The 27,399-nt window shown below is 39.8% G+C and overlaps 1 protein-coding gene across 1 annotated transcript; it reads left to right on the plus strand.

Moving 5' to 3' along the window:
* The first annotated feature begins 3,393 nt into the window (after positions 1 to 3,393).
* Positions 3,394 to 27,063, plus strand: LOC310994643 (growth hormone receptor-like). The gene is made up of 9 exons (XM_083983409.1): positions 3,394 to 4,546; positions 8,703 to 8,796; positions 14,754 to 14,889; positions 15,900 to 16,078; positions 17,016 to 17,191; positions 17,336 to 17,480; positions 18,009 to 18,099; positions 18,243 to 18,312; positions 24,853 to 27,063. Exons 2-9 carry the CDS (start codon positions 8,712 to 8,714, stop codon positions 25,699 to 25,701), a joined length of 1,731 nt encoding a protein of 576 aa, XP_083839535.1. The 5' UTR covers positions 3,394 to 4,546; positions 8,703 to 8,711; the 3' UTR covers positions 25,702 to 27,063.
* Positions 27,064 to 27,399: the final 336 nt, after the last annotated feature.

Below are 27,399 nucleotides of genomic sequence, written 5' to 3' on the forward strand. Positions count from 1 at the left end.
GATATAACTATTTAAGACTTATATTAACACAAATATATCACTTACTTCTGCTTTAACTACTCACAAACCACCGGAGAGTCAGGTCGTAGTTTCGTTGTTTTATGTCTCGTTGCAGAATCCAGGTATACCCATTAATACACACCATTCCAAGCTTCTCTTGGTTTTCACAACGGTCCACAACATCTTAACATAACGGTAACATCTGAAAGTGACGGTCAAAAAACCTTTTTTCCCTGTACCTACTCTGCTAATCCACGTCACAAGTTCTTCAAAACAAAACAATGCGCATGTGCAGCGCCTAACGCAGTATGCATGAGCAGCGCCTACTTCAGGTGCTGTGGTAAATTTGACATGCAACAGTGCAATAAAAGGCAATAATGTATAACACAACCAAAACTAATATAAAACACGCTGTAATCTACAGTAAAACTCTCAACTTTCTTTAACATAATATTCAGGTTCAGGTTCAGGTTACTTTATTGATACCCAAGGGTAAACTGGTTTTGCAGTCGAGAGTTAAACAAGCAACAGAAAAACGAACAATCAAATCAGAAACAGGACATTTAAAAAGAACACATACACATAAAACAAGAGACAGCTTCGGCTCGACAGAAAGTGCTGCAGTTCGTGAAATAAATATAAGAAGTAAAAAAAACATGAAGCTAAAAAATAATTAAAACACCAAGAGCAAAATTTCCTCCAAGTTAAGAATGAATAAGAGCAATAAGATAAATAAAAAAAAAAGGGGGATACATCGTGCTCCGAAAAGTGACTTGTGCAGCTTTTGTGCAAACTACAGTTTGTTTACCAGTGTTACTGCAGCTGGGACAAAGCTGTTTTTGTAACGTTTTGTTCTACAAAATGGGACTGACAACCTCTGTCCAGAGGGAAGAAACTGAAATTCACTGTGCAAAGGGTGTAAACTATCATTTAAAATGGTCGTGGCTATCCGCTGTAACTGCCTGGTATACAGGGAAGAGGGGTTCAGCTGTGGCTCACCTACAGTATCAGCTTACTTGACCATTTCACAATTTGATTCAATGCATTCTTGTTTTTAGTAGAAAGGCTTCCAAACCATGACACCAAAGAAAAAGATAAAATAGACTCAATAAAAGCACGATAAAAAAGAATCATCATGGTTCTGTCAACATTCCAGTAAGACAGTTTTCTCAGACAGTGCAGACGCTGTTGTCCTTTTTTACACACAGTTTCACAGTTCTCTTGAAAGTTCAATTTAAAATCAATGATAGTCCCAAGATATTTGTAGGATTCCACACATTCCACTAACTGACCTCTTATGGTTGTGGCATCATATGTGTGGATTTGTTTGCTAAAATCAATTAACATGTCCTTTGTTTTCGATATGTTAATTTGAAGATGTGACTCTTCACACCACTGCACAAAGTCATCAACTATAGGGCCATGGCCTCTTTCATTCTTTTGGAGCAGACTAACAATAACGGAATCATCTGCATACTTAATAATAGTCCTGTATAATATATAATATTGGCTCCTACAGTGGGTTTTAAGACGTTGTTTAAAAACTGCAGTGGAGTCAGCTGATCTAACATTAAAAGGAAGGCTGTTCCAAAGCCGGGGAGCCAGAGCTGAAAACGCGCGGTCACCCTTTGTTTTCAGTTTGGTTTGAGGAACAACTAAAATATTCGGATCAGCTGATCTAAGAGGCCTGGTTGGGATATAGGGGGTTAAAAGTTCAGTAATGTATTCAGGTGCCAGGCCATGAGTGACTATATATGTGAGTAATAAAATTTTAAAATTAATTCTAAAAGTAACAGGCAACCAGTGAAGTTCTGCTAAAATCGGGGTGATATGGCAGGACCTTCTGGATTGAGGAGGAGTTTAAGCAGGTAAAAAGAGAGTTACAGTAATCCAGGCGTGAAGATATAAAAGCATGAATAACTTTCTCTGTGTCATTGACATTGAGCATGTGTCTTATCTTGGAGATATTTCTTAACTGATAAAAACAAGTGCGTGTGATATTTTTGATGTGATCCGACATCCAGTCCTTGACATGTGATATACAGGAGTGCAGTGTAGTGATGTTGCTTATTTCATGGGGTTTAAGTGAAAGATACAACTGTACATCATCAGCATAACAATGAAAAGACATGTTGTGTTGGTGGATGATGTGTCCAAGAGCTGCTGAAGAGCATAAAAATGTGTGGGGACCAAAACAGAGCTAAAGGAGTGAATGGAGCTACATTCATCAAGTTGTGAATAGGTTAAAAAAGGTGGGGTTAGAGTGAGGCAAGTGGCCTTTATGGCTAAGATTAGAGTAATAGGAAATCACTGAGGCATGACTATGTGTGTGTGTGTGTGTGTGTGTGTCTGTGTGTGTATACTATGCAGAGTATGTGAGAAGTGTGAGTGGTCCTCAGAGCCTGTGTGTGGTGTTGTCCGACGACACAGGGCCAAAAACAACTTGTTGCTGACATGTGAGTGGGTGACACTCACATGTAGCAATGACTGAACACGTACTGAAATGTGAGCCCACAGACTGGGAACCAGGCCGAGCGCTCTGAGAGTGGAGGAGCGGTGTCATTGGTCACATGTGGAGCAATGATATATAGTTTCACAACTGGGGAAATAAATACACAAGCTGAACTGATTTTTTTTGTGACTTCAAGCGTGATTTTCAGACCCTGTGAGGTCAGCACTGTGGCATAACAACAAAACAAACAAACCAAAAAAAAAAGGTTAACCTGCTACTGACACTTAATAGACCTGCAGTAATACAATGTATAATGTAAAAATTAGGTCCTCCAGTGTATTTCACCGGGAGTCTTGCTCATTGAGTGAAACTTATAAAATGTTTACTTTTCCTTGTAAAGAGGAATATGATCATTTATTATCATATTGCAGTTTGTTCATGTCAGGAATTTTGAATGCTTCTTTACAACATATATTGTTTAGCATGTCCAGCAACAGTGCACTACTAAAATAGACATACACGTGTGTATTTATGTGTTACATGTTCTTCCACTATGGTGTTTGAGCTTTCATTTGTGGAGAGGGTTACATTTAAGAAAGAAAATACAAGATTAAAAAAAAAAAACTCACATATGATGATTATTATATAAATAGATTGTATATTTCTACAAATTGTAATTATATTCTGAATTTGCCTACTTTTTCCATATTGTGGCAGTGGGTCAGATACCTTTACACCAGAGAAAATAGCCTCACTCTAGGAAAAAGAAGGTAATAATATTAGAAATACACAAACAAAAACAAATATGTATTAAAGACATTTTTATTATTGTGGGACTTAAGTCGTGCCTCAGGTCTTATGATGTCAGTCTGTCTTGTTTTTCTTCTTTTTTTATACCTTTATTATAACTCTGTTTGCAGAGCTTTAGTAAAATGTTAACAGTTTTGATCGCTTTTTGGTTTTAAGAAAAATCTAATGGAATCGATGTACTGCTTGGGCACATTGTAAAAACAAACAAGTGCTTTCTCTGTGTAAACTTATATTTATGAAATTTTGCCATCAGTATGTTGATAATAGATGTTTCGCAGGGCTTTTCCTTATTTTTGTTAAAGTCAAAGAGTCCAAACAGCCCATCCCTCCAAAACAACTTAAATTCTTTATCAGCATTGTTAGCAGGGCCGGCCAAAGCCTCCATGGGGCCCTAAGCAAAATCTTTATTTTGGTGCTCTTTATTCTGCCAATAATACAATTTCATTTTTCTAATCTGTCATTATGAATCATCATATCCTGGCAGGGTTTTACCCATCTATGGTTTTTATTCTGAAATGGCACCAAATTCAGCTAAAAGTGCAGCCTGTGGTTGATTTACATTTAGTAGGCTATTTAAATCGATATAACTGGTATACTGAATGTCACCTACAGTAGGTCGACTAAAGTAACAAAATAATCCAACAGACAATGCATTTACTGTAAACACATCTGCTCTTTAAATTTTTTGGTTTTGCAACAGCAAAGTGCAACAACAATTTGAAATGTAGGCTAACAACAATTAAAGTTTTTTGTAACTACGCAGAGTTTCTCCAAGGGTCGACAGAAGTTACGCACTACAATTTAAAAAAGTTAGCCTACTTGCCTTTTGGTGGCCCCCCCAATGGTCACTTAATTGCTTATGCCTTGGGCCAGCTCTGATTGTTAGCAATAAAGTTACAAATGTAAATCCATAGACTTTGGACAATGGGGATATATCAGTCTGTCTTGTTTGAGCTGTGCTGGCTGTTCCCGCCGGCAGGTGGCGCCTCCTCTGAGCCTCACTACAACAACACGCTGCAGCAGCTCCATGATGAGAGAGGAGGCTGCAGCTGTGCCGCCGCTGCCCCGGGGCGCGCGCTCACACACCGTCAGCCAGTCGGACAGGGTTTCTTCGACAGCGTCAGTAGGTCGGCACGGCTCGGCTCGGCTCGGCTCGGCACTCAGCTGTACGCATTCCTGGCGGGTTATTAGAAGGTGTCCGGCGGAGGGTTCAACCGTGTTACTTTGCATTAACCGAGGAGCAGGTTGGCGGAGGGAGCTCGGGCTGTCCACTGCTCCACAGCGGTGAGTTACTTCTCTGTCCTGGCTGCATGTTCAGTGCGTGTTTACGTTGTTCCATGTAAACTAACCATGTGTAACCGAGAGCGACAGGTTTAACGCAAACACCTAAACTCAACGCTTACACACACACACACACTGACTCGCACTTGTTATGTGCCATAGTAACAGAGTTGGGTGTTTACATTTTTCTCCCACCGTTCTTGCACAATAATCCTGAAGAGCATAACACAACACTCTGCGAGGAGGGAAAACTCTGCACGGTGGGGTTAGTTAAGAATGAAGCTGGGATTAACATGTTGACAGAAAGGTCTGCTCAGTGTGGTAGGCTGGAGGTGGTAAAAGGTGGAAAACAGCCAGTGACATGTGATGGTAAAAGGTGGAAAACAGCCAGTGACATGTGATGTTCAGTTGTGAAACACCTTCAGATACTTTGCTGGAGTTTTTTTTTATAGCTTCACTATTCAAGCTGCTATTTTATAAAAGTATATTCAATTCAAACAATATTGTGAAATATTCCCCTGTATCAGCTTCTGTATGGTGAGGATTTGTTCCTTCTTTTGATTTAAGAACAACGTAAACGTGAATATCTCTGAGTTTAGACAGCAAACAGGGCTCTCTCCTCATGTTTTTGACAAGACTTATCAGATAAGTGAGAAAAATGAATGTTGAAAATAACTGACTGACCCTAATAGTGTAATAATACAGAGACCCTGATACAGAAGCAAACAATCACAGGATGAATCATTGGAGTGCTGCCAAGTGTAGAAGGGGTTCCCGGTTCAGAGGTTGGGAAAATCTTAGATAATGCTCTCCCCAACTCTCTCTCCTGACCTTAAATGCATCAGAGCCCACAGCTGTTCTCTTTAGGAGATGTGTTATTTGCAGCTAAGAGGGTAGTTTAGTCTGTCAGTGTGTCTTATCGACGTGAGAATAAGTGTGTGTGTTTCCAGCTGTGTGTGCTGTAGACTTTCAGTGGTGAACAGACAGTAATAAAGCAGCCATGAGTCACTCTCATCTCATGCACAGCCATACCCTCTACAATAGCCTACACGTAATCACAGCAAACTGCCCTCTGCAAAGTGTTTTTACTGTAGTCTCCACTTAAATACACCAGAATACATTATGCAACATGCTGTGAGTTAAAAAAGAAAAACACATTATATAATAAATAAATCATTTTTATCAAGTTGCCTTAGTATTTGGCAATTAATGTCGGTCACAGGAACACGTCATGAAGGATCAATATTTCCTCTTCAAGTCTATTTTAAGATTGTTCATTGGATAATAAGTTAATGCCAGTGAGACAAATTACAAATATTGGGTTAAACCAAATTAAACAAGTGTAAGAAATCTCATGTAAGATGTGGTGATGCACGTCATCCACCTTCAGCACTGACACTAGAGGGAAGATTCTAAACAAGCAGGACAAAGCCTCAGACCATGAGTCAGCATCAGAAGGAGTAAGAGGAGATAATGCGACTGGGTGCATCAAGTTCAAGAGGTTTTCATTATAGAACATTAACATGTTACCTTACCAACATCATAAGACCTTGGGTTTTGCATTGGCTTCTTTTCATTTTTGTTCATTTGTTGACCACTTTTTAAAGATAAATATTTAATTTACAATCATGTAAAATTGAGAAAAGCAACAACATATCCTCACATTTAAGCAAATTAACTTTTTAGTAATTCCCTCTCTTTCCAATCAGTTTATTTGCTAATGATTTCAAGAATTCTGTCCGTTGTTTTATGAGAATTGTTTATAAGGTGGGAGGGATCAAATGCACATCTGAACTAATCATTTCTCTATGCTTTGGGATACTCCCTCTTTAACAAAACAGATTCATTAACCAATGTTTTGTGCAGTTTGACATTGTGAACTAATAAAACAAGTAATGGAAACACAGAAACACATTAATTTTGTAAGAAAAAAAAAACTGCATGACTTTTATTTCCCAAAAATCCCTGGCACATGGTCACTGCCTTTTCCCCTCAGTCATTTCGTGATGCTCTCGTCAGCTTTGATCCAAATGCCACAACTGCTTCTCGCGGTGGATGCAGTCATCACAACAATTAGCAGATGTTGGTAATCTGGCCACGCCCCTTTTCATTTCTTACTGGACCTTTGCAAATTTCTAACTCAGGAAATTTTCAGGATGCGTAGCTGGTAAGTTGCCATAGAAATCTGGAAAACAACATTGCTATTTTTATCTTACTCACAGAGCAGCTACAAATATATCACAAAGACATAGTGTATTATTTTTAAAAAACAGTTTATCAGGCCTGTCACATGAGGCCCGGTCTGGATTGAAAAATTCTGCATTAGAGGGTAAATGAATATAAATTCCATACAAGGATAAGTAAACAAGGTCTAAATGAGGCCCAGAGCTGAGAAGGGATGGATTTCACAAGTGTTGACAGAAACCCAGCAGTGCTGGCAAGGGATGCATGTCATGTTCAGAACAAAACTGTTTACTGTTTCAAAACGTGCCTCTCCAGGAAGGATAAAGAGTGTGAATACCACGAAGAAGCTAATGAATAAAACATGCTGATGCTGTGATTTAGACCTGCTGCTCCTCCCTGCTGTCCAATAAATGTGCTGCACCCTGATTTATAACTTCAGCTTGTCAGATTACATGAAACATATATAAACACTAGATAAGTCTAAAATTTCTGGAGCAAATGTGCTGAAAATTTCAGCTGAAATCCTTTAGCATCTTGAATTGAAGCACTCAAACAAGTTGAAGCGTTATTGAGAAAGATTAAAGTGGTGGTTTAAAATGCAAGTGCCAATCATTGAAATGCATGAGAAATTAATTAATTTCAAGTTTTCAGAGCTAAAGGCTGAAGGATCGGTAGAAGTTGTGTCAGTTTAAGTTTAAAGTGTGCTCGCTGAATGATGCTGAATTTGTAGGTATAAGTGCAACAACTGGGTGAACTTAAAATGAGTACCAGTTGAAGTCCAGGTGCTGAAAAGATTTGAAAGCTGAAGATAGAAGAAGGTGAAACGTCCCCAAATGTGAAGGATAATTCTAAAAAAGTCTGGTAGTGTCATTGTGAAGGGAAGGGAATTTTTATTATGTGGAAGAACTGAAGTCAAGTCGGAGTCGACTTTATTGTCAATTCCTGGAAGGAAAAGGAGCTTGAGTTTCAGTTTAAGTGTAGGCCACACATCAAAAGATGGAGATGAAGGAAAACAGCTGGATGCAATTGAAGTTTTATTTTTTCGCTGAAATGAAGTTCCTGGAAAGTGAAATTGAGAGTCCAGATTCCTGGAAGAAATTTGAATTGCAGTCGCAGTCAAAGAGGTAAAAGGAATCGAAGTATCAGTTTAAGTGTACGCCGTGTGAAGCTGAGGTTACAGGTTAAGTGCAAGCAGTGAGTGAAGATTAAGTACAAAATTAATTCAAGTGAAAGTGGTGAAAGGTGTTGAAATGTTTGTTAAAATGACTAAGTAATGAAAGGGAGTGGAGACAGACAACAGGAGCTGGTAGAGTAATGATAAGAATCTGTGTTCATTAAAGTTTGAAGAATAAAAGACAGGTACTAAAGGTAGTTCCAGTTAAAAAAGAAAATAAGAGTGAAAGTTTCACTTTTAAGTCAACATGCTGAGTTTTAATTAGTGATGTGTTGGTCTCAGTTTAAGTTTAAACCCAAAGACATCCGTTTTAATATACTGAAATCACTTGAATGAAAACATCAAAAAATCTTTAAGAATGGGAGTGTGGATAATACTTTACAACTTTACATATTTTTTTCATTTAATCTCTGTTATCAAGAAAACATCATTTTCTAGAAGAGTTTTCTGTCCCATCAGACTTCAAGTAGTGGGATTATCAATCATTAAGGTTAGAATTAAGACCCATGAGACAGAAACTGCTTTATGCACTGAGAAGTGCTTATAAAGTAAAGAAATAAGTCCTCTTTTGATGTTTTTTTTTTTTTTTTAATCTACAGCACTTCACAGTTCTCTGACTCTGTACAGTTTGATCATGGGTGTGTCCAAGCTCTCCTCCTCCTCCTCTTCCTAAAAAAAGTTAAGGAGTGGGAAAAGTCTCCCTGTTTAATTGTGGTGGTGGGCAGGGCCTCTATGGGTTGTGGAGCTGAACTGGGTGGACTGCACCAAGAAACTAACACTCACCACATGTTTCACCCACAGCTCAACACCATGCCTGCCGCTCTCACCATGGCCTTCTTCTTCTTCTTCCTCCAAATCTTCACGGCTTTAGCACTGGAGTCGACGTCAGAGCAAGGTAAGTCCAAGAATATCTAGGTAACCACTGTTGCATCATTTGAGAGTTGAGATGTTCATTATACGACATACGGTAAGTTATTATGTTTAGTGGTGATTATAATTTCCCTTGGCATTAATGATGCTTTCTTTCTTTCTTTCTTTTTTAAAAATTTACCTTTTAATTGACATTCTGCAACAAATGTGACATGCACACCCATTTCAATTATTAGTCATAGAGTATCAGCAATGATGCTTTCTTTTAAAAGATCAGTTTTCTTTTGATGGCCAGATTCTCACCTCTTGTTGATCTGTTTGGTTTGGAATCAAAAATGACCAGATGGAACAATTTTTTTTTGTCATAAACCTCCTTTTTAATGGGCCACAGGACAATGACAGCCTGGAATAAAATAAGACATTAATAGTTGTCTAGTTGCGTAGTCACTGTGCAGCTTTGGCCTTCAAACAAATATAACATGTGCTGCACAACAGCGAAGCCCTCCACTGAGAGCCACAGGGAACATCCAGCAGATTTCTAGTGAAGTGGCTTCCCAGGAATTCAGGAGAGCAGAGTGCACTCCACTGCAGAACAATGAGGAGCTGTTTATGTGCAGAGCCCCCTCTCCTTGTCTACCAACTGTGCCCCGGTGCCAGTGGAAAGCCTATGTATTTGCATACATGAGCCGTGTTTTATCCACAGATATAAACAGGGGTCTGCATTCACCATTTAAGTCACGCACGGACATCCTGTGCTTTGTCCTGTTACATAACACTGTCAGTAAGTTTAGCGGGGGAGTGGACAGAGGACATGTTCCCTCTCTGCTCCCGCTCTCCTGCTTCTTAATTTTATTCTCCTTCTTGTTTCGTGTCATTAGGACATTAGGAATTGAGCAAAGCAGGTGTGTTTTCCTCCCCGGAGCAAAATACGCCAGCAGCGCGTTCTTAGAAATCAGTCGTGCCTCGGTGAAGTGTAATCTCTCCAGCTGCTTCGCCAACTTTTAATGTCCTGCAGATTTCTGAATCGCTGCCTGCATCTCAAATTTTGTTGAGTGATTCGGATCGCTCTGGTGTCACCGTGGTGATTGGCAGCTTGGAGAAACAACTGCATGTAACTGAAAAACAAATATTAATTAAACCCGTGCAGGATCTCTGTGTTTTCTAATAGATGTGGCCGACTTTATGCAGACAGTGGCAACAACAGGTTTTAGTCGACAGGCCGCTGAACTTTGCTATTATGTGCTACCTAGATACACCACAATAACGACATGTAATTATATGGTCTAATCTTTATAGTGGCTTTACTTGTACTATGTTTATGACAAGAATGTGTACATAGTTGTAAAAAAAGAAAAGAAAAAGAGTGACGTTGTGAATGTGGTTTTCTTGCAGCGATGAAACCAGAGCTCAGTATTGATACTATTTCCCAAATAGATTCTATTTGAATCTACAAGGTCCTGATTCGATGCCATTCAGTTCAATATTGATTCAGTTTGAGATCTGTCTATTACGAATTTTGCTTATTGAAAATGTTAATGTTTGCATCATGAATGGAGCCCAAAGCAGCAACTATAATGTATGTTATACATTATGTTATAGGTACTAATACATAATAATGTGACCAATTTATATGGATAATTAATGTGTTGCTAATGTACTCAAGTGTGTATGGCTCCTTCTGACACATGTCAGAAGTCCATTGTCCCACTCTTCAATGACTTCAAAGTTTTTAAATCAGAAAAACAAGCACACGCACACAAGTTTCACACAAACATGGGATACTATAAAAAGTGAGAGTGTTCTCAATAAAGTTGACTATGTTTTTATTCTTGTAACCATGCCAACAAAGATAAACTACAGTACATACATTTTTTGTTTTAAATCTAACCAAGTACTTGCCTTAAAGGGATAGTTGAATACTTTGGCAAATTTGCCTATTGCCATAATCCCTTTTAATTATCGGTGCATGTTGTTTTGAGATCCGTGGGGCAGAGACACGAGCTGCTCAGCGAACACAATGTAGGTGAACGATACAGGTCCCCTGCCCCTCAAATATCATCAAATACACAATCCAACAACTCCAAAACGCTCTCATGGATGATAATTATGTAACATTACGACACATAAAGCAAATACTTGCACATTTGCGAAGATAAATCCTCCATTGTTGGTACAATAGAGAGCCTAATTGGAAGCAGGAAGTAACGCTCGCCATGGGACCTCAATTCGGAAAAAATCTCTGTGTACGTGAACAGGAGTCAAAATTTTATTTCGTGATCCGATTGAATTGTGCCATGAGAAAAATATGTGACCTCTACCTATTTAGAACACCATGTTTCATGCCAAGAAATCAGCAGTTTGTTGTAAAACTATTGTAACATAAAATTCCGAAAATCCGTAACCAGAAAGACTACAGGTCGCGTAGGTGACGTCACACACCACATGCCGCCCTTTCCCGTGTCAGCTACTCTGCCTGTTACTGTAGTCTGCAGAGCGGTCTTCACACAAAATAAATTATTCCGTTGTCGTTTTACGACAAACTGCAGATTTTTTGGTATGAGATGCAATGTTTTAAATAGGTTAAGGTCATATATCTTTCTCATGACACAATTCAATCCTATTACGAAATAAAAATTTGACTCCCATCCCAGCTTCTCTTCCGCTTCCGCTTAGGCTCTCTATTCCCATGTTATTGTGACCATGACAACTGAGGTTCACCTACTGCTGCAGGGACGTTAGTTCAGGAGACACCCTTATGGGTTCTATCACAGCCCTAATGACCTGTACTTAGCATAAGCCCGACCTCAGACTTTAATTAATGAAGTCGGATGATTCAAATGAAGATTTAATCTTTTCTTCAACCCATCCCATGATGAAACTGCAGAGAATTCATACCCGAATCCCTCAGGTTTGTATCTGTGCAGACCACAACTTCAAAAATCTGTTCTCATATCGTCACTTCAGCAGCAGCAGCTGTTTTCAGAGAAGATGCTCTAAAAACCCACTGTACACCACCTGCTCTCTGGAGCAGCACCATTAATGTCCCCCAGGGATCAGGACATTGGTTCTTAATGTGATTAGGTTTCTACACTGGATAAACCTTTTCTTTTTTTTTCTAACCACATTTTGCCAATAAGGCTTGTTAGGTTAGTAAAGAACTGTAATCAGCGATGAGAGCATCGTGGCCCTCAGCCAGAGGAGGAAATGGCTTTTCTAAATGCACAGGATGAGGTGTTTTCCCCTGAGAGAGCAGTGATTGATGTCTGAGCATGTGACTCTGTAAATAACCATTTGCCCTCTGTGCTCATCCGCAAGACATCAACAATAGCTTCCCACCAACACATTGTACAGATGTTAATAGATGCTATAAAAGGAAAGACACAGATTCATTATCATCAAGAGGTTGCATAAACAAAACAAAACAATACACTGAGTACCTACTAGTTTAAGCAATCTGCTGTGCTGTGAGTTAATCCTTTAAAGGAAATTAACACAAACTGCTATTTCCTGCTTTTCTACCAAAAAAGGGGAGGGGAGGGGGGTTAAAAGGAAACGCATCTGGGCTTATAAAAACAGATTGAGCGAGGATGTTTTTCTTTCGCTCTGAAATAGACGGTGTCGGCAGCGCGCAGACAAAAATCACACTGTCAACATGTTTACGCCGCAGAGCTGTGATAGTTTGGCCCAGAAGGAGGGGCGCTGTAATGAGAATATGTTGTAAATTGATATTACCGACCGTGTGGGTAATATTGTCTGTGTGTTTTGTGTTCAGAAAGCACTCTCCATCCACTGCTCACATTGTTTACTTACACCAGACGTGAACCCGGCCTGGCAGCTGCTGAGCAAACGCAGCCGCACTCGCATTGACGTATAAGCACAAAAACTAAGCCTGTCAGTTTGCACAACACACAGTGAATATGTTAGGTACTACATGGATGTGAGAGTTGATTCTTCTATTGTTCTTTTCCACCCACTCAGCACTGGGAGATTTCAGAACACTTTAGCAGCAGCAGCTTTAAAAAAAATACTGACAAGTAAAAATCTTGCATTGAATATGTTACTTGAAAGTAGACAAATTGCTAAAAGGGCTCAGTGGGAAACTAATTATGACTCTTTTATACGCTGTTTGATTTGACAGTGTATGTCTAAAAGTGCATATTTAAAGGGTTAAATCTGTAATCAAATAGTCAGTGGTATATAATTGTAGTGGAAGCTACAGTAAGGTAGATAGATGAAATCTTCTTTAACAGCATGTGTGATTTTATGTCCTACTTTTGCTCTATTATCTAATACAGTGAATTTTCTGGAAATTCATTTTAGAAACTGAATTACCCAGATGTGAAAGTCTGTATTTGGCTAATCCAATAAAGTCATTTTTATAACTCAGAAGTAGCGGACCCTCGAGGTAAAATGATTCCACTTGAGTCGCTGCTCCCTCCAAGGTTAGGGATTAATTTCCATCCTCAAGCTGTTTTCATTACTTTGATGCAACAGTCCTGTAAATCCAGCATGGCAGTAAATCAGCCCTGCTTGGCCCACACTGGTCTGTAACACCAGTGATGTCTCGCGCAGGTTGATTGATAAAAAAGTGAAATCCAGCCCAACACTCTCACATTACTCAAACAGACTCGTCCTTTTAACATATTGTCTCCGTCTTACACTCACACACTGTTTAAAAACCACCCACGCATCCTCATTCATCATGATAAAGTGAGCCGCAAAAATACTCGGCATAACTGAGCGTCAAATTGATTTTACTCGTAATCCTGAGCTCAGCACAGTTCTGAGGAGGAGTCGGGGATCTGGTAAACAGGTTATTTTTAACCTGTGACTCCCCCTTCCCTGAAGCACCCTAAGCAGGCCAGAGGTATTCATCATCCGCTCCCGGCGCTGCCTCTCAGCTGTGAAGGAGCCATCTTGTCCTGACACTTCTCGGTACTCAGCCAGCCCGGGCTTGTGTTGTTGTTGCTCCCTGAAGTGCCGATGTCCTCAGTCGAGCGCCACTGCCGCTGAACACGGAGCCTCATGCAAACACAATGTTTACTTAACAAAATGTTAAGCAAACGCTGAAAAAAACTCCCCGGCTCCTCGTTAAAAGGGCCAAGTGCATTAATCCACACAAACCTTCCTCAGGTCTGTGATTCAGGGCTCCAGAAAAAAGTTGTTTTACTAATATTATCAGTAAATGTTATTTTCTCCGTTAAGTTTTGACCTGGTTTTGAGATGAGCATTTGACACTGAAACCTTAAACGCTGAAAACACTATGGATTTGTTATGTATGTACAACATAGCCATAGATGGTGGATTTTAAGTTAACATGCAGTGTGAGATAATCCCCAGTGTTTTCTCTGAATAACCCAGAATAACCAGAACAGTGTTTCGCAAGAGTGATGTATTTTTCAGTGCCGTGACCATCACAAAAGAAACTGTAAAGACCTCTGTCTTACCAGAGGGATATCTTAAAACCTTGGCAAATAAAAGCAATATTTGAACAGAGAAGAGAAAAGCCATCTATCACCAACACATTGGATCATGAAGTCATTTTTAATTTTGCTTACTGACTGCTTGCGGTGTGTTCAGTTTTGCAGAAGTTGAAGGAACTGAAGTCAGCTGGAAGGGAGCTATATAGAGAAGCTGTGTGCACACATTGTTTGAGTTTATGGAGCCAGTAAAACAGGATCCATGCTGTCTTTTCCATGCACAGTTATTCCACGACAGCCGCCGCAGTGAACTCGTTGGCTGCAGCTTTTCACATGAAGCAAAACGACTTCCAGGAAAAAGCCGATGTTTGCCTTGTGGCTGAGCTGCTCGTTGGAGTTAGTTCACAGTTATTATCCTGCCCCCGGCGCAGCTCAGTCATCACTCAATAGCAACCTGACTCATAACAGCTGCAACACAGAAGAAAGAAAAGCCGAATTTTTTTTTTAACGCAATAAACAAGGATTAGATGTGTAATTATTGTCCCTCTGTGTCTCCCTGCAGTCGTCCCCCAGAGACACCCACACCTCACCGGCTGCGTCTCCACCAACATGGACACTTTCCGCTGCAGATGGAATGTGGGCTCTTTCCAGAACCTCTCCGAGCCCGGAGACCTGCGCTTATTCTACAAGAACAAAAAGTGAGGGAGGGGTGAAAACACTGTCGTCACTCAGAAATATGTGGTCTCTCTGTACTTTCAAGGAAATCAGGCCCAGCAGGTTTTCTTTAAAAATATGTGCAGGAAAGCAACAAAATAATAACTCCAATGAGAGAAAAATTTGATAATGCGAAAAAAAAAGACTTTATAGAATGAAAAGTGGGGAATGTGTAATGCATAAATGTGATCCAACTTTTCATCTTTTCCCTTTTTGAGTTTCCAGTTGTCTCCACACAAAAAAAGTGGGTTATATGTGAAGTTTGTTCATGGAGATGTATAACAAGGAAAGAAAAAGAAGCATCAGATGTTAAACACACTTAAGTTTGAAGAAAACTATTACAGTATAGTTTTAAATAATAAAAAAAAACACACATCTCTTAATTTTTACTCTATTAAGTGGTGTTCGAGGTCTTGTGGTAGTGGGTCACTGCTTTTAGAAACGAATTGTGTACATTGGTGTGTCTTAGACTTTGCTCACTCCTGGCACAGCTGTCCACACTGCTGATAAGGCAAAAGTCCAGTTCAGGGTCACACTCGGCTGCAAGTGTATAATTTGGGTCATGGTGAGGTTTTATTCTCTGAATGGTCAACACTAAATTCTTGAAAATGCACAGCAAAGTCTGATAAGAAAGTTTCTGTCGCTGGAATCATTCAGTGTTTTTATTTCAACATATCCTGCGACAAGAACAAATGTCACTTGCATCAGTGTGGCTCACTCATGAGTTCTTAATTTATGATCCAGATGAATAATTCACAGTGTTTATTATAGACTCAATCCACTGGTCATTTTGGTGTCTTCACCAACCTTCATCAAACCAGCAGTTATTCTTATGTTTATCCAGTTATATATCTACAGCTATAAAAAATACTACAGGGAGTTCTTGTTGTGTCAAAATATTTGGATTTGTTGAGTAGATTAGATAGATCAGGATAAAGACCTGCTTCCTGTTGCCTCCTTCTTGACCGCTTGTTGTTTGTCCCCCACGACACAGACCCACTCTGGCCTCTTCCAATGAGTGGAGGGAGTGTCCTCACTACAGCACCAATCAGCCACACGAGTGCTTCTTCAATGAGAACCACACGTCCGTCTGGACCTGTTACAGCGTCCAACTCCGCTCGAGGGATGAGGCCACCCTCTATGATGAGAGCGTCTTCTACGTTCAAGACATTGGTGAGTTTAGAGCCAGGATTATAATTTACTTTATTGATCCCAGGAGGGGAAATTCTTTTGGTACAAAGCTCCTGAATAGAAAATGAAAGCATTTAAGCAGATGAAGCAGACACAGCATACATGGTTAACGGCCTTACTGCTCAGCCATCATAATCCAGAACGTAGAGTAATCCTTAAAAATCTGAATCAAAACCTGACGTATGGTCAATTGAGAACATAGTTTAGAACTGTTGTGAAACCACTGTAAACACCTTTTGACATTATATATGTCGTATTCCACCTAATGTCAGTGGCCTTCAGCCCTTTTCTCCATTAGCTTCTCTCCTCCTCTCTGTCCTCACATGTACAGTGTTTGAATATTGCTGAATATACCAAAAAAAAAAAGTTGTCACTGACATCTGTTTCAGTTTGAAATAGCGATCGAAACACAGCACATCAATGCAACACCATGTCATTGTGTTTCATAACCACAGAGCGATCTAACAAAGGCACAAAACACACAAACTGAAACTGTGAATTCAACTATATTTACTCTCAAATGATTACTCGAAAGTTAGGAGCAACATATTATCTTTGTTATTTAGTTTCTCACAGTGCTGACACAAGAAAGAAGCAAGGCAATTACAGGCAAACCTCCTCCAAGTATCCAGGATTTTCATACACCACCACCACAAATTCTAGGTACAAATGCATGGGGTTTGTAAATACTGCAGCCTGGAAATGGTCCCACAATAGAATGTGTTGACGCCAATTCAGAAATAGCTACGGCCGGTGGGATACTCCAGCCGAGTCATGTGGTATTCCACAGACCAGTGGTGGACTTCTGGTCACTCAACTCAGTCAGTCAGTCAGACGTGTGAATCTTTGCAGCTCTGATCACTGTAAATATCTTATTTCTGCTAATGGATGAACCCCCAAATTGTTCTGTTTTCTGCAGTGCAACCAGATCCACCAGTGAACCTGAACTGGACGCTGAATGTGAGCATGACAGGCAATTACTATGACATCATGCTGAGCTGGAAACCCCCTCAGTCCGCAGACGTGGAGATGGGATGGATGACACTGCAATACGAAGTCCACTACCGCGACGTAAAGTCCGACCACTGGGTAGCGGTGAGTCTCCTCTAAATTTTATGCCATTGTGCTAAATGCCCGTTTTCAGTCAACTTGAATCTCAGCGTTTCGTTTACATACTTTCATGTGCACAGCAACTGCCTGACTCTGACTAGTGTCTGAACCTCATTTTCTCCACCACAGGCCGACCTTGTTAAAAGCACACATCGCTCCCTCTTCGGCCTTCAAACTAACGTCAACTATGAGGTCCGGGTGCGGTGCAAAATGCTCGGTTCGAAAGACTTCGGAGAATTCAGTGACTCGGTATTCGTCTACTTCCCATCTAAAGGTAAACACTCACTGCTATGTTTAGAAGGCAGCTGGAACATAAATGTTACAAGTGCTGTTTCCTCTCTTGAGGCTGCAGCTGAATATGTTTGTCATATGAATAAACCTTTTAACATTGTAGCTGACAGTTCACCCCCCAGCTCTCTGCACTGAGCATCATTAGCTCAATACAGAAAAAGGAACAGCTCTGCAATTATATGTTTGACCTACTTGAGCAGATGATATAATGAAAACAGAATAAAGAATACGGCATTGACAAGCCATAGAAATGAGTCATTGTACTTGTGTCTCAAAGTTTTACTTGTCTTGTGCAGAACAACATTTTATGGGAATTCTGTAGCTTAGATTTAATATTTGATAATTTCATAATATTCGATGATTTGAAATTGATTTAGAAAATTATTTAGTATTTAATTTCTGGAAAGGGGCGACAGTAGGTCTTGTGTTACACTTAAACATAGCCTAATGTCAATTACGTTTCTATGATTGCATTAAATATGTATGTGGATTGGTGTTTTTCCTTCCCCAGTGTCAAGATTTCCTGTGGTGGCTTTGCTCATCTTCGGTGCCTTGTGTTTATTGGCCATCCTGATGTTGGTCATCATATCTCAACAGCAAAGGTGAGTACATCATTAAAGTCAAAGCTCATAGAAATGAAGAGATGCAGGAAACTTGTGTTGGCTGTTTGACCTGGAAAACTGAAAATCAGAGGTTCTTACTTCATATGTGTCAAATTAACATTTTCCTGTATCTCTTCCCTAAGGTTGATGGTTATTCTGTTGCCTCCTGTACCTGGACCTAAGATAAAAGGAATTGACCCTGAACTACTTAAGGTAAACAACTTGCTTACCTACATTAAGGTTTGGTTTGTCCAGGTCTTTAAAACATATTTAACCTCGTCAGACCCATAGAAAATTTGCTTTTGACTGTACATTTAAAGAGTTTAACACAGGTCATAATCCAACCTTCTAACTTTAAGAATCAGTTCTCTACAAGGGCGTAGAATTGGGTAGGGACGCTAGGGACACGTGCCTACCAATATTCAGCCGCTGTGTCCGCTGTCCATAGTGTTTAATCAAATGATATATATATATGGCACATGAAGGGTTAACAGTCGGTCTCTGCAAGAAGTCCCGCCTCTAACCTGAATATCGCTCTTTGATTGGCTGTCCCCGCTGTCACTCCGTCTGCTTGTAAAAGTTACCTGCTCGTTGGTCGGACGGGACAGGAGGTCACGGTGCTTGAATCTGCAACCACGAATGTTGTCAACATGTTCGGCTTTAGTTCTGCCTGGGTCACGTTAGGTAGACGGATTAAGTAAGCGATCCGGTCGTTTTGGCTAATGGTGCGTTCCAGGCAGGCTTTTGAAACCGTAAATTACAGCTTCAAGTCACAACTTACGACTTTGTAGCGTTCCAGGCAACCCACTCGTGTTTTTCCGACCTGTTTTACCGGTGAAAGTCACTATAACGGCCACTCGTAACTTCTGACCCGTGAACACGTACCAGATCGAACTGGTACGACTTCACAGGACGGAAAAACACGAGTTACGGGCTGCCTTGAACGCACCATAACAGTCCTCGTCCCTACGTCACCACATTCACGGCGTCCCTTGGCTGCACACACAGCCCTTCATGCCGTTCTCTCTCCTCATTGGATAAAAACTGTAGGATACGAGAAATGTTTTCTCCTCGGCTCAGAGCAGAGCAGAGTGACTGACAGACCCGTGTTTCGGTCCAAACACTCTATGTAAGTGATTGCTGTCGGAAGATATAACTATTTAAGACTTATATTAACACAAATATATCACTTACTTCTGCTTTGACATCAGTGGTGTCATTTACATGAACATTTGTGTTTCTGTCTGTCTGTCTGTCTGTCTGTCTGTCTGTCTGCGCGGGTGCGTGTGTGCGCGCGCTCTGCCTGTGGGTCTGTGCTTGGTAATAAGGATGTCAAAGAAAAGGAAAATGGACATAAGACACTTCTTTATAAGTCAAAGTGTAAGTTACTTCAAGGGTATCTAACTGTAGAGCCTTGGTATCTGGAGGTTTAATAATTCTCTTATTTTGGAAAAGGAATTTAAAACAAAGATAAGAAGTGTGCTACAAGAATATATTAGACACAATGATACAGAGGATGTAAATCCATTAATATTATGGGAAGCAGCAAAAGTTGTCTTACGGGGGTAAATAATAGCATACGCCTCATTTAGAAAGAAACACAAAGAAAAGGAAAGGGTTTCACTTGAGAAGAAAATTGAGGAGTTAGAAAGAATACACAAAGCCTCTGGGGAAACATCAGTTTTGGAGAAACTTAAAGAAGCCAAAGGGGCAATGAATGATTTTTTAAATATGGAGATAGAAAAATCATTGTCCTTTCTGAGACAAAGGACATATGATGGAAGTCCCAGAGCAGCCAAAGTGTTAGCCTATAAACTTAAAAAAACAGCAAAAGAGAGTATCAGTAATGCAACTTAATTGCAAAAATACAAAAACAGTAATTAGAGGTCGAAATGAGATAGGGAATCAATTTGCAAAATATTATCAAGAATTGTATGATGCTGCCCAAAATCCGGTACATACAACAAATCTAAATATTTTTTTTCAGAAACTGAATTTACCTAAAGTGACCGAAGAACAGAATTCTACACTTGTAAAACCAATAACAGAGGAGGAAATTTATAATCATATTAAAAAATTTAAACTATATAAGTCACCTGGGAGTGACGGTTATACAAATGAGTTTTATAAAGAATTTCAGATGGAACTTGTCCCTCTGTTGTGCAAAGCATATAACTGGGCACTCGATAAAGAAACATGGGCAACAACATGGAATTCTGCTATTATAACCGTGTTGCATAAGACAGGGAAAAATCCGGCAGAATGCTCATTTTATAGGCCAATTAGGTTGCTTTCACACCTAACCAAGTGGACTGGAGTTCGCTTGGGGGGCTGAAAGTTGCAACATTGTTGCATTATCACTTGGTTCGGTTCCGCGTTCACACTGCAACTTCTGAACCGCACCAAACTTGCGCCCCAAGCGCACCAAACTTTCTGAGCGTCAAAAGTCGACGTCACTCCGCTCGCGACTGACAGACCTGCTGGGTAACAGTAAACATGGAGCAGCATGTGAAGTTGGCTGTTTTGGGGATGTTGTTTCTTTTTTTTATGTACCAATTGCACTTGGCTCAGCAAGCCGTGCAGTACGACCACCATGTAAGGCAGCGAAGCAGAGCGCATTTCGCTCTTACTACTGCACTGAGGACGGAGAAATGGTACCAGAGGAAAAGACTGATGAGAGATGTCGAGTTGTTGGCGTTGTTGCTGCATTACGTATGTGTTTAGTCCGCTGAGCTTTCACACTGCATACGAACCGAACCAGGGTTCACTTGCAAACGGACCGAGACCCCCGTTTTCAAGCGGACCAGAGTTCGTTTGTTTGATCCGCACCAGAGTTCGTATGAGCTTTCACACCTGCCCAAACGAACCGGACTATCCGAGCAAACGAACTCTGGCCCGTTTAAAGCGGACCAAAGGAGGACAGTGTGAATGCGCCCTTAGTCTATTAAATACAGACCATAAACTTCTATCTTCAATACTAGCTACAAGATTAACACAAATTATTCCTCATCTTATAAATCCAGATCAGACTGGGTTCATCAGTCAAAGGCAGCTTGTCGATAACGTGAGGAGAACATTAAACCTCATCGAGATCGCACAGAAAAATAATTTACATGTGGCATTAGTTACCTTAGACGCCGAAAAAGCTTTTGATAAGGTTCTATGGCCATATCTTTTTGAAACACTAAATAAGTTTGGTATACACAACATGTTTATAAGATGGTTGAAAGCTATGTACAAAGAGCCAAATGCCAGAGTTAAGGTTAATGGGGTAATTTCTAACTCGTTTAATATCCTTAAAGGTACGAGACGGGGAGATCCCTTATCCCCATTGATTTTTGCATTATGTATAGAACCACTGGCAGAACGCATTAGATTAGAGCAGAAAATAAAAGGTATAGCGATAGGAGGAGTTGTCCATAAATTGTCAATGTACGCAGACGATATAATAGTCTATCTGTCAGATCCTGAACAGTCAATTGAAGTATTGATGAATGTAATTGGGGAATTTGGAGCCATCTCGGGCTATGTATTGAATGTTAATAAATCAGAAGTAATGACCATGGGTGGCATAATTAGCAAGAAACTCAAACATAAGTATGCATTTCATTGGGAGGTGGAAAGGATAAAATATTTAGGGATTAATATAACAAAGAACCTTGATAATCTGTTTGCAAAGAATTTTGATGAATTAATAAACCAAATTAAGCAAGACCTAAACAGATGGTCTGTAATCCCATTCTCCTTATGGGAAAGAGTAAAAATTATACAGATGAATATTCTGCCAAGATTTTTGTTTCTTTTTAAAGCACTACCCATATATATTGTCTCTAGCATTTTCAAACAGTGGGATTCTATTATAAGGAAGTTTATATGGAATGGCAGGAAACCAAGAATTAAAATGAATTATCTCAAATTGTCAAAAGAAATGGGGGGCTTAGACCTTCCAAATCTGCAAGCTTATTACCAAGCAGCGCAAATTAGAAATGTCAAAATTTGGATGGGAGAATCTTCACTTACAAAATGGAGAGAGATGGAAATAAACTGTGGAGGTATACCATTAACAGTCCTCCCCTTTTCTAAATACAAAAAATCCTATGTTGATAATGTAGACAATAGGTGGGTAGTAGCTACACTCAAGGTTTGGAGGGAAGTCTGCCACAACTTAAAAATAAACGAGGATGTAATTTTTTTGAAAGAAATGGGGAGTGATCCAGACTTCTCTCCCAACAAAATGGACCAAACATTCAATATATGGGCATCCAAAGGTTTATGTAAATTTGGACAAATGTTTGGGGATAAAGAAATTAAATCCTTTGAACAGCTATCGGGGCAATATGGTTTACCAAAATCTCATTTATTTCGATTCTTCCAAGTGAGAAGTTATCTTTTTGATGTTGTGAAAAAGAAATCTATTCATGAAATAAATCCCCTCATAAAATGTATGCTTAAAATGTATGACTGTGGTACTGAAATAAAACTGTTAACAAAACTAGTCAAAATAATACAAGCTGAATATCAAGATAAACAAATGGATTACAATGTAAAAACCAAATGGGAAAATGAAATTCCTTGCAATATCCCACCAGTGGAATGGGAACAAATGTGCAAAAACATACATGAAACAACTAACTCAAACTACTGGAAAGAATTTGCTTGGAAGATCATAAATCGATATTTTAGGACACCCCAAATCCAAAGTAAATATAACAAGAATATAGATCCGGGTTGCTGGAGGAAATGTGGGGAGAAAAAAGCACACCACAGTCACATATTTTGGTCTTGTAAAATTTTAGATGATTTTTGGTTGGATTCTGTTACAGAACTATCAAACGTTTTCGGTATATCTGTGAGTAGTGACCCTTTGGTTTTATTACTTGGAAAACTACCAGAAAATATTAAGAAGAACGATAGATATTTATTTTTGATAATAAGAGTGGCACTAATTAAACAAATTACAAGAAATTGGTTAAAAGAGGACGGTTTGAATGGTTCTGGATGGAAGGATTTGGTTGATGAGATATATGTAATGGAGAAAATAATAATGAGAATCAGACATCAAGTCTCTGTTTTTGAAAAAAGATGGGAGAAATGGACAAGGTACACAACAAAAAAATCTGAAAATTTACGTATTTTTTTTTGTATTGTATTTTTCTTTCTTTCTTTTCCCCTGCCATGTATAACTATAAAAGTGCATCCTGACTGAAACCTGTATGCAATTATTAGAATTTCTCTGTTTATTTATTATTATAATTTTTTTTTTCTTTTTTCTTTGATTTACTTTTTTGTTGTTGTTTGTTGTACCCTCTTTTTTTTCTTTTTCTTTTTATTATTATTATTATTATTATTATTTTTTTTTTTTCTTTTTTTTTTTAAATTATGATTATTGTTACTGTCTGTTTGTTCGTTTATTAAAAGAAAAAGACAATTCAAAAAAAAAATAACTGTAGAGCCTCAACAATAATGAATAAAAGCCAATACTTAATGGAAAACAGGTACACTTTTTTAAAGTTATGTTTTACTTTTTACTAGCTTATTATTTCCATGTATCCTTTGTGTGAAAGGGAGCAACTAAAAAACAAAAATAAAGAACATCGGTCGGGAAAATAGGCCTACAAAAAAAAAAAACAGATTCCAGATGTCATTTTATACATCCATATTTTCGGGGATTAAATTAAAGGGACAACGAGGAGTTTTGGAAAAGCGAAGCGTTTTCACACTACATTTATGAGCCTCCGCGCGCACCGTAAAATTATTTTGACCGGCGCAAGACGGACTCATGTTTTCATTCATCAAGAATTAAAGTCAGAGGTTCAAAGAGGTTCACATACCGTCATAGTTCCGACCATAAACGGCGATTCGGCGGCGTTATTCTCATGACTCGTTGCGAAACCAAAAGTAAAAAACGCTGGTCGGCTCGACCAGCATCTCCGCCACCACTAATAATAACAAAATAACGATAGAGACAGAACGATATATTTATCGAAAATGGGCCCATTAACAAGTGTGGGTAGCGGAGATTCATCCACATTAACGTGAGACTTTTTTATAACCAAATAGAAACTCCTTGTTGTCCCTTTAAGTGTGTGAAAGTAAAAGCCTTTTTTCCTCTGGCAATAACTGTCATCAAGATCTATGATCATTGTATCCCTAATGTATCTGTTGATATGTCATGCATCAACATATTTTTGTCAGGTGAGTAGAGAGGCTGGAGGAGATGGAGAAGGATGGAGAGACCAGGAGGTAGAGGAGGAGAGGCTAGAACAAATGAATGAGGAGAATGAGGAAGTGGTATAGAAGGAGGAGATGGAGGAGATGGAGGAGAGGCTGGAAATTCACAGGTGAGGTTGTTAGTCATGATGATGCACAGTTCACTTCAGCCAGAGCAACTGAGAACTCTTCTAAATTGCCTTCTTGTCTTTCATTAGTTGCTCATTAGTTACCCCTACATAACATGGAATTATGATTGCAAATGCAAAAAACATCAACTTTCAGGAGCGATGCCTCGCAGCACTTTTGTGTCCCCACCAATGTCAAAATCAAACCTACTCCCTCCACGGTGAGATCTATGTATGGGGCTGTCTTTCTAATGAGAGGTTGGAGTTTATTTCCCAAAAAAGGTAAATGTGATGCGTTTAGTGCCCCAAACTACAGCAACAGGTGTTCTCAGTTTCAATGTGCGTTAGTCATAGTTCGGTCCCATTTAAACTAGTAACTGTTGTTGGTCATGGGTGTGTTTTCTTTCTCTCACAGAAAGGGAAGCTGAGGGAGTTGACCTCCATCCTGGGTAGTCCTCCGGATCTGAGGCCAGAGCTGTACAACAGCGACCCCTGGGTGGAGTTCATCGAGCTGGACATGGAGGAGCAGAGCGAGAGACTGACGGAGCTGGACACAGACTGTCTCATGGAGCGCTCCCTGTCCTCCAACTGCTCTCCCCTGTCCATCGGCTTCAGAGACGACGACTCAGGCCGCGCCAGCTGCTGCGACCCAGATCTCCCCATCGACCCAGAAATCTCACCTTTTCATCCTCTCGTCCCAAACCAAAGCCTCAGTAAAGAACCGTCATGCCCCGCAGCCTCAGAGCCAAACTCCCCAGTCCAGAGCCCGGCTGCCGATGAGCCTCCTTTTGCAGCTCCAGGCAAGGAAAGTTTGTACACCCAGGTGAGCGAGGTGAAGGCATCTGGCAAGGTGCTGCTGTCACCTGAGGAACAGACGGAGGTGGAGAAAGCCACCGAGAAAGAGAAAGAGAAGAAGGAATTTCAGCTCTTTATGATGAATGCAGATCTCGGAGGTTACACCTCAGAGCTCAGTGCAGGAAAAACAAGCCCAAGATTGTCCACAGGGGATTCGAGCGAGCCCTTCTCGGCAGGTGGCGGCTTGGCGTCTTCACCGTCCTCAACACCTTGTTACAAATCAGAAACCACCACCTTGTCCCCATTAGCCCCTCCTCCTGTCTACACCATGGTCGAGGGTGTCGACAGACAGAACAGCCTCTTACTGACACCAAACTCGACACCCACTCCACAATTGATAATCCCAAAGGCCGCGCCCACACCAGACGGCTACCTGACCCCTGAACTTTTGGGAAGCGTCACGCCGTAGATCAGCAGCGGGGCTGTGCAAAATTAAGACTATTCAATCAAAGGCAGAGATATGCTTCGGCACAGTCCCGGGGATTGATTTTCCCAAGGTTGCGTTTCAATGTGAGCTTGCCTAAAATAGTTGGGGGGCCATCTGTGCCTGTCTTGCTACCAGCTCTACCACTTCTGACCTTCTGCTCCACCCTGTAAAGACGATGGGTATGAACGGTGAGGGCACAGGAGTGTGTTTTAACTGCAGTTGTGGAAAAGGAACCAAAGGGAAACAACACAAGCTGGGGCTGGACATTGCCTAAATGGTTCAGAACTCTCAGACCTAAAACAGGCTTACAACACAGTTTATTAAACAAATATATTTGTAAGCCTGCATTGATCAATTTAGGCCATTCTGGCAGGATATTCTCCAAACAGACTAAGAGGCCCAGTAGTTTTACACATCCAGCAGATAAAGATCAATTATTTCATCTATGAGGACTTGCCAACTGTCCAACTAATAAATATAAATCCAATATGTTTAGCTCTGGTTGGGTCATCATCAATTTACTTTGAAAACTATCTGTGTCTTTAGCTGCTAAATTTTCCATTATCATCAGCAGCTACTCTGTAATCTCTGTCTGATATTTGCCACTATGAACAGAAGGAGAGTAAAAAGCTCTGTACACCTGCAGAGTTGCTGTTATTTTTTCCATTGTGTTATCACTATCAGAGACGCATATTACGTTAAGTCATTACGGTAATTATGTTTGGATGCAAAAATGCATCTTTAAATGAGAGTGTAATATTTACGTGTTCTCTTATTCCTGACATTTTGTACATATTAAAACTTTCTTATGTGATGAAATCATGTTATGTACATTCACATGTGAAATGTATGCATTCTGCTTTCATTAATCAAAAATACTGCTTTTCATAATGCTTTCATTTATTTTCAGTCTTTCATTGTTGCCTCAATGAAAATGTTACTTAACCAATAGTAAAAAAAAAATGATCTGTCTTATTGGGGGTCATATAGCCTATCATCTGTTGCCAACAGAGGAACCCTTAGCATAATAAAGCATTGGTTGTATATAAAATGATCGACTGGAGCAAAAACATATGCTTACCTTACAATGCCGTTGTTGTGTTCTGTTGTCTAAACTGTGAAATGTTTTCTAAACTGACTGCAAAAAGCATTTGGTTGCCTGTTTCTGCAAGTCATATCACTAAGTTGAGTCAGTATGTGAGCTGTTGAGGGTTTTTTTTTTTATTTGGTGTCTTAACAGTGCACGATGTGTATTGAAAAGTTTGGGTACATGGTCATTGATGTAACATTTTGCAGTTACCACAACTTAACTGTTCGTATGTGTTTGTTACAAATAAAACATTTTTCATATTTTTGCTCTTCTGTGTCCTGCTAAATATGAGTTTGGTTATAATTAATTTTTCACAACACCACAGACGGGACTAAATTTGATGTGTTTATTAACAAGGACATTCACACTAAAAGGTAAAAACAAACAAACAAAAACAAATTAGAAGATAATATTCTACATATAAACAAATAAATATATCCTTTAGTTACACAGGAAATCAGAGAGTTTAAGTAAAAACCTCCTATTCATAACCTCTGCTCTCGCTTTTTTTTCAATCAGTCCGTTTCTGCGCAGGTGCAACAGTGTTCGCACCATGGATGTATTATATTAACGTTCGCACCAGCTCGTGC

Source organism: Trachurus trachurus, assembly GCF_905171665.1.
Source record: "Trachurus trachurus genome assembly, chromosome: 12".
Classification (NCBI taxonomy): Eukaryota; Metazoa; Chordata; class Actinopteri; order Carangiformes; family Carangidae; genus Trachurus; species Trachurus trachurus.